The sequence below is a fragment of the Schistocerca americana genome, chromosome 3 (assembly GCF_021461395.2).
Source record: "Schistocerca americana isolate TAMUIC-IGC-003095 chromosome 3, iqSchAmer2.1, whole genome shotgun sequence".
Lineage (NCBI taxonomy): Eukaryota > Metazoa > Arthropoda > Insecta > Orthoptera > Acrididae > Schistocerca > Schistocerca americana.
In genome coordinates this window covers 242,818,582-242,831,120 of record NC_060121.1, presented here as the reverse complement: position 1 = coordinate 242,831,120, position 12,539 = coordinate 242,818,582, and the positions used below count along the sequence as shown (strand labels likewise).

Below are 12,539 nucleotides of genomic sequence, written 5' to 3'. Positions count from 1 at the left end.
TCAGATCTGCTGGGGACACTTTCAGTGAGGTGTCTGAATGCCTATATAGGAGTAGCAGCCCATTCCCTCCCACAAGCCGAAACCAGAGGAGGTATAAATGTTGAGCGCCGAGCGCTAGAGCTAAGTCGACGTTCTAACTCATCCCAAAGGTGTGCCATTGGGTTCTGGTCGGGACTCTACGCAGGCCAATCCATTTCACGAATGTTATTATCCGTAAACCACCGCATCACAGGTTATGCTTTACGACATATGCACTGTCATGCTGATACAATCATCTTCACTGATTTGTTCCCCTAGTCTATAGAGTACATAATGCTGTAAAATGTATTTATTTCTTACCTCATTTAGCATTTTCTTAACTGCGATAAGAGGACCACATCCTTACCACTACAAACATTCATAAATCATAACCCCACCTCCTCCATTCTTAATTGTTAGCTCTACACGGGATGGCAGGTAACGTTTTCCAGGCATTCGGCAGATCCAAACCCTTGCACTGGGCTGCAACACTGTGTACCATGATTCATAAAATCACCCGTTTCCTGTCGTCCTCTGTTCAGTGCCGTTGTTCTTTTTGCACCACCTCAATAGTTGCTCGACGACTATAGAAACGTGTGGATTATGAGAAGCTGCTCGACCATCGTAGCAAATTCTTATGAACTCTTTATGCACAACCATTATGCTAGCTGGACTGTTGGTACTACTTTGGAACTCAAGAGTGATCCCTTACGCTGATTTCATCCGAGTTTTTGCAATCATCTTTCCACAATGCTCGACAGTCCATGTCCTTGCGTACATGTGATCTGTCAGGTCTTGATTTAATTGTGGTTGCATTCGCATTTCCACTTAACAATTACATCACCAACAGTCAACTTGCGCAGCTTAAGGAGGGTTCTAACGTCCCGGATGGATTTGTTTCTCAGGTGTCATCCAGTCCATGTTTGAAGTTACTGAACTCTCTGACCGATCCATTCCACTGTTGCTGCTTCTCTCCTGACTACACAGTATTCCCCACCTCCTTTTATACTCGCCAGTGGTCCTTCTCTCGCAATATCAAGTACTCAGTTCTGCATTACATAGGGCTGCCCAGATAGTGTATGTGCAGTCATCTATGCGAGCTCATTACCAATGCGCGTTTTGAGTTCAGTAATTGTTTTCGTCAAAGGAGTCACATACACAAGTTCTTCCACTTAACCCGATAAAAATAAAAGCTTGGTGTCATGTCCAGAGATGTAGATGATCAACAGCAGAACGCATCTCGTCATGTCCAACGGTTTCGAAGACACCATAAATGTAAACTCCGTCCACAGGCCCTTGGGGGAGGGGAGGGGGGGGGGCATCGGTCCGACCGACCGCCGTGTCGTCATATGCCAATGGATGCGGTTTGGAGGGGAGTGGGGTCAGCACACAGTTTTCGCGACCTGGAACTGCTACTCCTCTGTCAGGTAGCTGCTCAGTTGGCGTCACGAAGCTGAGTGCAGCTCGTTCCAGTGCTACCACTAATAATCCTTGGCAGTACCGGGAAACGAACCCGGGTGCCCCGCATTGCAGTCAGCCACGCCGACCATCCAGCTACGATGTCGGACGTTTTGGAAGATGCTGATATAAAAATGTACGAACCTCCACATCTCAATGTGAGAGTGCTTCATCTCGCTAAAAGATGTTGTCCGTGGAAACCGTATCAGGATGTGGTATCTGCCATTGCTCAAGTAATCCAGGTAAGTGTTTTGTTGACACAGCCCAACGAAGAAAGCTAAACCGTACAATTTTTGTGCTGGAGCTGCACACAATACATTAATGGCAACTTATCCAGGCGTCTTGTGTAATGATCAAACTTTAGAGCTATCTTTCATGTTCTCTGTAATTCTTATCGGAACATCGCTATCCATTAGTAATAGCCATTTGTAATCACTATATTCCTTTTTATTTCCTATATCTGAACCTGTAAATAATTATGTCTAGTTTATTCTGATTGATTTTCGCAGGCTTTGTATGAATGTGGAAAAACAGATATAATAACAAAAATGGACCTTCTGTGTCGATTCGTATTTCCCAATTACATCTCCTTTAACTATGTGAATAACTTCTTCTATCTCATGATATATTTCTTTAATCTCTTCATCTGCGGAGCTAGTTGGAGCACAAACTTGTACTACTCTTCCGGTCAGGGTGGCCGAGCGGTTCTAAGCGCTACAATCGGGAACCGCGCGACCGCTACGGTCGCAGGTTCGAATCCTGCCTTGGGCATGGGTGTGTGTGATGTCCTTAGGTTAGTTAGGTTTAAGTAGTTCTAAGTTCTATGGGACTGATGACCACAGAAGTTAAGTCCCATAGTGCTCAGAGCCAACCATTGTACTACTCTGGTACACGTAGGCTTCGTTTGTATCTTTGTTACGATAATGCGTTGACTATGCTGTGGGTACTATCTTACCCTCCTTCCTGTTTTCTTATTCATTATTAAAGCTACTCCTCCATTACTCCTATCTCATTTTGTATTTAAAACCATGGATTCAACTTACCAGAAGTCCTGTTCCCCCTGCCACCGAATTTCGCTAATTCTCACTATATCTAAGTTCAATTTATCCATCTCCTTTTTTTAAATTTTCTGACCTACCTGTCCGATTAAGGGAGCTAACATTCGACGCTCCGATTCATGAGACGCCAGTTTTGTTTCTCCTGATGACGATATTCTCCTGAGTAGTCCCCGCCCGCAGATCCGATTGTAGGACTGATTTACGTCCGAAATATTTTACCCAGGGGGAAACCATCGTGACTTGACCCTGCAGAAAAGCTGCATCCCATAGGGAAAAATTGCGGCCGTAGTTTTCCCTTGATTGCAACCATTCGGAGTATAAGCACAGCTAGGCCATTTTGGTTGATGTTACAATGCCGGATCAGTCAATCATCCATACTGTTGCCCCTGCAACTACTGAAAAGGCTGCTGCCCGTCTTCAGGAACCACACGTTTGTCTGGCCTCTAAACAGATACCCCTCCGTTGTGGTTGCACCTACATTACGGCTATCTGCATCGCTGAAGCATGCAAGCCGCCCCACCGACGCCAAGGTACATGTTTCATGTGGGAGAGAGGGGGGGGGGGTTAACTTACTTAAAATTACCTTAGCCGGCCGCGGTGGCCGTGCGGTTCTAGGCACTTCAGTCCGGAACCGCGTGACTGCTACGGTCGCAGGTTCGAATCCTGCCTCGGGCATGGATGTGTGTGATGTCCTTAGGTTAGATAGGTTTAAGCAGTTCTAAGTTCTAGGGGACTGATGACCTCAGATGTTAAGTCCCATAGTGCTCAGAGCCATTTGAACCATTTTGAAAGTTACCTTAGTTTTTGCAATACATTTCGAAGTATTGCCTCATAATCATGGACAAAACTGGAAACAGAAAAACATTTAACATGAATACACAAAGATCTTAATAAAGCTGTTTTCTATCTCGGCATTTTTTGTTGATAGCTCTGTTCGTAAGAAATGCCTGTTTTTGCGGCGTTTTTTCCTTTTTCCTTGACCGTGACTATGTGGACTATTCTTGTTTCTTGTTAAAATCCTCATGAAAAAGAATTACAATATGTCGTTTATTGCGATCAACACTTCTGTGCATTGTTTATTGCATTACATGCCATCCAGCGAGTTGTGTCCTGTATGGGCCTTGCTCCATTCGTCTTTCGCTAGTTGCGGACTGTTGTTAAAAGTCATTAATCGGGATGGTTCACTAAAGCCTACTTGCCGTGAATCAGAGTGAAAGTGTGTGCCGCGCGCTGTTACGTGGGTGTTGCTGTTGGTGAGTAACGTAAATTCATGCTTTACTGACAACTTATCGTCTCATATTGATATTTCCCGTTATGTATGCACAAGCAGATCGTCTCAAAGGAACTTTGGCAGAGTTCTGCGGCTATTCTTATTGAGAAGCACTTTGTATGCAAACACAGTTGCTTTTAGGTATTCAAAATGGTGCCTAACAGAACGAGGAAATAATCGCAACCTTGTAGATCAGGTACATGAAAAAGTATCAGCATTTGGGATTAATTAACCATGATTCTTGTTTTTCGGCACTCCGATCAGTTGGTGCGGCTCAGACATAAAATATTTCCAATTTGACACAAGGACTGAAAGTGCCGGCCGCGGTGGTCTAGCGGTTCTGGCGCTGCAGTCCGGAACCGCGGGACTGCTACGGTCGCAGGTTCGAATCCTGCCTCGGGCATGGGTGTGTGTGATGTCCTTAGGTTAGTTAGGTTTAAGTAGTTCTAAGTTCTAGGGGACTTATGACCTAAGATGTTGAGTCCCATAGTGCTCAGAGCCATTTGAACCATTTTTGACTGAAAGTCCGCAAAGTAAACAAGTTCCATTGTAACATTGCTGATGACTGTGAGCAATATTCTAACCGTAAAGGCAACTGTATACGACTTCTGCACGAGGTCGCAAATGTTTTTCTCCCACGAGACGGTGTAGTATCCACCAACTGGAAACACTCATTCTCCTAACATAAGACGCGCTTTTTGCTGTACAGCAGCTGTTTCTGGGAGCCCCACTTCGTCTTTCATCTTCAAGCGAATTTCTTGTGTGTCTGAATGGGTTACATCAATTACATGTATTTGTCATGAAATACCGAATGCAGTTACTCAAGGCACTGATTCTGTCTTAGTATTGCCCTAAAACGGTAAAAAAATCAACGTGCACAAAGCCTCTCATTTCAGCTGCGTTGCTGGTTGAAAACGAGTACAGAGCTCATTTTCTTTCTCAGACCTTTGATTAATATCGTTTTGTCAAAATTTACAATTGTTCAGAGCGAATGCTGATATCGTGTGTTTTTCACGGTAGCGGAATAGTAGACTAATGCCTTGCTATTCTTTAAAATTTAGAGAAACCTCAATTAGTGTCATTCTCATCTTGAATTAATTTGTTTCTTTTCAGATTAGCAAGTCTCTATAACGACTTGTTGTCTCTACCGTCTGCCGACAGAATTAGTGTAGCCACCATTTGTAGAAACACCTGCCCAATACTGTATCATCCCCTAAGGAAACTCTCGATTACCAAACTTATTCAGGTAAGTAAATCTATCTTTTTGTAACATGGTTCCATTGGCGCAGCATCCTAACAATTATTTTCTCTGTATTTTCCACGTCTTTCATCAAAGTCATGTAAGAATTTATTATAGTGTAGCTGTTGTTTTCTGAAGATAGTGAATGTTATTCAAAAAACTTGTTTGTTTATTTAACGTACTAAATGCATACTTTTCAAGCGGGTAAGTTGGTTTACATTACATTTTTCATTTTCCTAATATTTACTATCATTCCGTTAGATGTGGTAATGCTTCTGAAGTTCGGATTCTCGCAAAGAATTCACGGATTTTATTTTCAGTTAAAACTGCCTGATGGGGTATCTTTTGCTAGTCTACCATTGATTTCATAAGCTGGACAGCGTTCTATTTAGCCAATAAATGTAGAGACACGCCGGAATTTTTATGCGAAATGAGCCTAGAAACGGTTCTTCAGCATCTACATTAAGTACGAAGTGGCAATAGCAGTCAGATTGTATGAGTTTCCCTGGATCGGTACTTAAGCTGCGTCTCGAAATATCCCCTGTCATTAATATAAATCTGTGAGTGTAACTACAGATTATGAAATTATGGTAAAAATAAAGCGATTGGAAATTTTAATTCAGTAATGTGTGCAACTACTGGTGATGTATTTTGCTGATGGACACCGACTTCTTTGCGCCCACAAGGAGTCAGTGATTATCAACGCGTTAACGACCACACCTCAAAGCAATAGGGAGATGCAGTGATCAATAATCGTTGCAGTGGAAATACAGTACCACGAAATATAGGGATTACGACGCACACATTTAATAGCAGTATGGGATTTTATAATGGCAATACAGCCAGTGGTGGGACTAGGTATTTCAATATACAGCTTTCGAACTCTATCACTCTATTATTATTCTTGTAACCAAGTACACAGGCCGTCAAGTGTACGCCAGACATTCTCGGTTGTTTTACAAAATATAGCATTTCGAGTTTGTTGCAAAAACCTATTACCACCAAAATATGCAGTACAAACAACTCCCTCACCAGACACGGCGGTACATAGCCAATGTATCAGCATAATACTATGTCGATAATTTAACTTCCGGCAATTTTTTTGTAGGTGTGAAAAATTCCAAACTGCACAGCGATTATGATGCTACGTTAAATTGTGTATAGCTCTACAACTAGATGATTATGTCATTTCATAGGTCGGTGGTAGGTGAGGGTAGACCATCTCCAGTAGGACAATGCCTATCAAACACTATGGTCTTCAAACCAGTATTCGAACTGACGATATTACTTTTATGTCCAAGTATCACACACAAGAATTATTTGGTCACTGATAAGGGGCCTGTAGCCACAAAATTGATACTTCTGTAAAATGAAACATCACAGTTTTCTGTCACGGGACTGAACTTGATTCATCCGCTGTGAAGTCACCAACACAGTAAGCAGTTGGACGATCAGCTGATAAAATGCATCTTACGGTCAAGATTAAATAAATTCTTGAGATAGGATTGTAAATTATCTATACAATTATGCTCGTACATCGTCTGGTGAAATGTGGGTACATTCTTCCGGAGATGTTTACAGAGTTAGTAACTCATTAGGTCCACCCACACCAAGTTGTTGCAATAATGATTCTGCAGAATGTAACATTTAGTACCCCCACAAATTTTCGTTAGTATGCCAGATTGTGCTCCCTGTGGCAAGCTGAATTTAGTGGTTCGCAATTTTACTCGCCTCTCTACTCACTGCCTGACATCCTGGCTAACTGAATCACGCTTCTGCGTTTTGCAACTGGTCAGTGTGTGACTTCACTGATCAGCAGACTTCTTACGACCTCAGCAGAAGAGCCACTGCATTGGGGACCACCTACCACAGTTTCTACCTGGAATACGCCGTCAGACGATATTGGAGAGCTTTATCGAATATAGTGTTTTGAAAGAAGAGATTGACTAACGATTGTCTGTCATTAGAGGGCCCGCTGTTTATCTCCAAGCTACAGGATTAAATAAATCTTCTAAACCACTGGACCGATTTCAGCCAAACTTGGTACACATATCATTTGTCGCCTGGAAAGAATAGCTGTGGGAGAAAGAACCACCTACTTATTAAAGGTGTGATGGTGGGGGTGCAAACGATGTGTGGCACACAACGCGCAAATAGCCATATTTCACTCATCCAGTATTACAGAATGAGTGCACTTAGCGCCTTGCAACAAACTTTACGCATAATTTCAAACCTTTGCAAAATTTGTCTCGATGACGAACCCCGCAAAATGAAGAAAAGAAAAATGTTTATCGCTTACTACTTTTCCGCCGTTCGTGCAGTAAAACTGCTGCATGAAACGTGACATTTTAATTTATTACTTATTTACTACTAACTGTGTTCGTGGCACATTTTTCATACAGTATTCATATGTACCACTAAAAAAATGGTTCAAATGGCTCTGAGCACTATGGGACTTAACTACTGTGGTCATCAGTCCCCTTGAACTTAGAACTACTTCAACCTAACTAACCTAAGGACATCACACACATCCATGCCCGAGGCAAGATTCGAAACCTGCGACCGTAGCAGTCGCGCGGTTCCGAACTGCGCGCCTAGAACCGCTAGACCACCGCGGCCGGCTGTACCACTAAAGGTACCAGAAAAATTATATCATTGTACGACACGTAGGTTAGGAGATATGATATCGTAAATACTGAGGTGCGTGAAAAACTGACGTGTCATGTAAGACGTTTAAATTTATTACTTCGTTGCTACTAACTCTACTCGCAACACTTTTTGCAGACAGTATCCAGACATGCCGCTGAATGTATCATTTTACGACACATAGCTCAGGAAATATGTTGTAAAAACCTAGATGCTAGAAAAACTACTGGAAGATGCATAACGTTTTAATTTATTACTTATTTATTATTAGCTCTAGTGTCAACACATTCCACAGACAGTACCTACATATACCACTGGATGTATATGCATAATTATATCAGTGTGCAACATATAGTTAAGGTGATACGATGTCATAAACGTTGAGCTGAGCGAGAATGAAACTGCATGACGATATTCGCTATAGATGCAAATGAAATATATGTTCAAATCCGTGTGAAATATATGCGACATGTGCATACATGCGAAAATCCAAGGGTAAAAAGCTCAGCCTAAAACCATGGAACGATTTCAGTCAAATTTGCTACACAAATTAGTTACAATCTGGGAAGAAATAGTGTGGGGGTAAGAACTACCAGTTTCCTATAGGGGAGGACATGATAACGTGGAGGGAGAAGGGGGAGGAGGGAATAGACAGAGAAGGGGAGGGAAAAATGGACAGAGAGAGAAAAGAGGAAGAGATGGATAGAGAAAGAGGAGAGGAGGTGGAGGACAGAGACAGGGGAGGAAGAGAAAGAGAGAAGTGAGAGGCGGATATGGACAAAGAGAGAGGAAGGAGCAGATGGGATTAGAGGGTGGAGGAGGAGATGGACTGAGGGGACAGACGGGGGGGGGGGGGGGAGCAGATTCACAAAGAGAGGGGAAAACAGGAGATGGACGGAGAGAGCAGCAGGAGGAGGAGATAGACAGAGAGTGGGTGGTAGAGGAAGAGGACAGAGAACGGGGTGGAGGAGATGGACTGGTAAAAGATTGGAAGAAGCACATACTCAGGCAACGCCGGGTCTCAGCTAGTATGTATTATTCGTTGAACATATACTGAGTTTGTCAGGTTCGGACGGGGCAACAACAGTGGAAAATATGTTTGAGGTATGAAATAAAAGCAAATGTTTTTCTCATCCATAACGATTTGTTTTTAAGTAATACGAGCTTGATATGGAATCTGAAACAGTCTCGGTTAATCTAATTGTTGAAGATCAAAGGTTGTACATTAAGTTTGACACTTTACTTGACAAATACCAGATTCAAATACACAGCTTTGTAAGTTGCGGTTGCGGTGAGTTAACAGTGGAGAATACGATGATCCAAGACAGGGAAGAATAACTAAAACAATAAGAAGCGAACGAAGTTTAACACTTCACACATACCTCTTCAAGATCGTCGTACGATATGTAAATAAATGTCCATAACCGAAGGTAAGCAAGAATTACTGTACATCCCATGTAAACAAAGATTGTACGTTATAGGTGAAACCTTTCGATATCTAAACGATGCCACTGGTGAAGCGTGGGTTAGAGAATTCGAGCCGTAGTTGTAACCACCGTCCAGGGAATTGAAAGGTTTAACTACCCCGAAACAAAGAGATAAGAATCGAAAGGCTGATACAAAGGCTAAGTAATTGGTAACCTTTGGTTATGTTCCAACGAATTAACTGCGCAGAAAATGTCACTGCAGTGTGTTATTGTGATTTTCTGCGAAAACCGTACAGAAAAATGTATAAAACTACTTTTTCTTAGACAGTGGTTCAATAAATGCGGTAACAGAAAAAAGTTGATTGAGCACGTTTGGGAAATACGTTTACAACAGTCAGGATAAGAGTCCACTCTACTTCGACTTACTTCCCAAGTTACAATAAACCTAGGCGTGGCAGCAGTTTTCTTCATCAGAAGAGCTTTTTGCCGCCTTTACCTGTGCTGTTCCACAGAAAAGAGTGTCATGGACAGCACATAAAATAATGTATATTAATGTTCAACGTTCAGTGAACGACTATGGCACTAGAAACGTTGCACAAAATCGGATCAGGGAATGATAATGAAATAAATGGATTCATCTCATAATTTCCTTGAGTCTATTTACAGGAACATGGATGCCTGGACCCAGATTTGAACCATCACTCTCCCAATTATGAGCCCATTGTCTTAATCTCTGTGTCAGTTCGCTTGGTTATAGAACAATAGAGCTTATCAGATGTTGGATGTTGGTCAATGAAAAACTGTTAGAATATAATGACTAACTGTAAAGAGATACTGTAAAATAAATAAATACGCATGTAAACAAAATATTGAACACATTCACTGTGAAATGACTCTAGTAATGTGACTTATTATGCTGCTTAGATAATCCCTTGGTGTCTACTATCCATGACCTGTAGCTATGCTTATTCATCAGTAGTTCAATTGCTAAGAGTGATGGTGAGTAAGTAAGGTATTTTAAGCACAATAACGTCAGCTTCCCTCACGTGTCTTGCTGTTCGGGTAAGTGTGGCTTGTGATGTGCCCTTCCCTCCGCCCCCCCCCCCCACCCGAGCCCCCCCCCCCCCTCTCCTCCTGTCCAGCTCACGCACTCCTGTCCCCCTCAGTGCTACATGTCGCGATGTAGGTAGGAGTGCTCTTCTATGGATGGTGCTACTGAAGTAGTAATACATTATACAACGTGTACATTATGCACAGATTTAATATTTTTAAACATTGCTTGTGTTCACTAGTGTAAACATAGAGGTTGCCAACCCCTACTACACCCGCTTAGGGCCAGTTTTTTTGTTTTAATTTCTAAAGCAGCCTATGTTGTTCCTTACGGTTCAGGCTATACCCATTCCAAATTTCACCAAAATTCGTTCAGCATTTTAGTTGTAAAACCGTACGAGAGAGAGTTATTTTCACATTTAATATTATTAGTATGGAAGTATGGATTATCCACACTGATGACTGCATAATCAGTGTATTCATCACGATGAATCATATTATGTAGCGCTTAGCAGCCAATAAAAGAATTTTCATAAATAATTCATAAGTCAATGAGTAAATAGCTCTTTCACAGAGTAAGTATGTTTCCATAATTCTAGTTATATTCTTAAAATCAATAAATATCTCGTACTATATACTTTATAAAGTAGCCTATGTTCTTCCTCAGATTTCAAGCTATCTACACACCAAATTTCGCTAAAATCGGTTCAGGACTTTAGTCGTGAAAACGCATCAGAGTTACTTTCGCATTTATAGTGTTACTAAGGATATGGGTTAATGAAATATGAATTGAATTTATAACTTTTGGAATTCTGCTGACCGCAATATAACGTAAACAGAGCATTTAACGTTCTGCAAAATTAAAAAAGAAAGAAAATTTCGAAGAACCGTGTCACAATGTTGACATGTGATCTAAACTGCCACTAAGTATTCATGTGTGCTGTCTAATCGCCATTGTATTCCCTCTGATAGTGCAATATGTAATACTGGATGTGCGAAAATCAAAGTTTGATAATTTCAATCATTTTCAGAATTGACTCTGAGAATGACATAGGAGTTACAAGACGTTTAAACTTTAAATGATTTGTGTTTTGTGGTTACTTTTTAGTGTAGCCCCAAAGACATAAATTATATGGCAAATAGTGCTTGTATTTCTCGCTGTTGGGCACAGATCCTGGCACAGCACCGAGCCGAGCGGAGCTGCTACAGCCTGGTCTACACGCTGATGCACAGCTACCAGGCTCACGATCACTCCGGGCTGGCGACAGGGGATGAGATGACCAGCCCTGAGCAAACGGAAAACTCCAGCCTGGAAGTCTACAGGTAATGGCCCTACCACTCTAATTTTAATTGACGTCTAGTTACGAGGTACTGCCAAGGCAAAAAGTTTCTCTGGAACATTAGCTCGCTGATTCTACAGGGAAGTATGCTTTTACTTCAGGCAATGAATTTTGATATCACTTCTCTGACATACCTCATTAGTGCTTGATCATGTTTTGTTAATGTTCTAGCCTTTTCATCAAAACGTTTGTAGATTTTATAACATCGCAAACGACGATTTTTCGTTTGTGCCTGTACATTAAATTTCCTGAAGATGATATTTCAGTGTAAAAATACAGCGACCAGCCATTTTTTAATGCGTTTTATTTATGCCAATATGCATTTCGGGTTTGCACCCATCTTCAGCTGGCAAATTACATGTATCTTCAGTTTCTACAGTGGTAAAATAGCGACAGCAGTTTGGATGCTGCAGCTGGCCTATGAAAAAGCAACGATTCCAATCATTTACCGAGCGAGGTGGCGCAGTGGTTAGCACACTGGACTCGCATTCGGGAGGACGACGGTTCAATCCCGCGTCCGGCCATCCTGATTTAGGTTTTCCGTGATTTCCCTAAATCGCTCCAGGCAAATGCCGGGATGGTTCCTTTCAAAGGGCACGGCCGACTTCCTTCCCCATCCGCCCCTAATACGATGAGACCGATGACCTCGCTGTCTGGTCTCCTCCCCCAAAAACCAACAAACCAACCAATCATTTACTTCAATTTCGCGAGTTTAAAGTTACGCACTATCAGTTGTTCATTTTGCTTACATTCTCCTCTCCTTGTTTTTTCTTGGCCTTTCTTCTTTTTTGTAACAGCACAAACACTTTTTATCACGTATTTTACACAGGCGCACTGCGTTATCCGCCATGTTGTCGACTGACACTTTTGTTTACATACAAGCAGTTTATCTATGGACAGATTTATATTTTACGAAAGTTTTGAGGTTCTAGCTAAGCTACTGTTTACTAAACATTGACTTGGGTGATAGAAGTATTCTAAGTACGATGTAAACTAAGTTTTTTAGATAAACTGCTTGTATGTAAACAAAAC

At 41.7% G+C, this 12,539-nt stretch overlaps 1 protein-coding gene across 1 annotated transcript in view; it reads left to right on the top strand.

The window, feature by feature from the left end:
* The window catches only part of LOC124606841, a 124,606-nt gene that overhangs the window by 11,153 nt on the left and 100,914 nt on the right, over positions 1-12,539 (top strand). The window contains exons 3-4 of the mRNA XM_047138917.1: positions 4,918-5,050; positions 11,339-11,490. Of these exons, the coding sequence (XP_046994873.1) occupies positions 4,918-5,050; positions 11,339-11,490 (285 nt within the window). The remainder of the gene's footprint in view (positions 1-4,917; positions 5,051-11,338; positions 11,491-12,539) is intronic.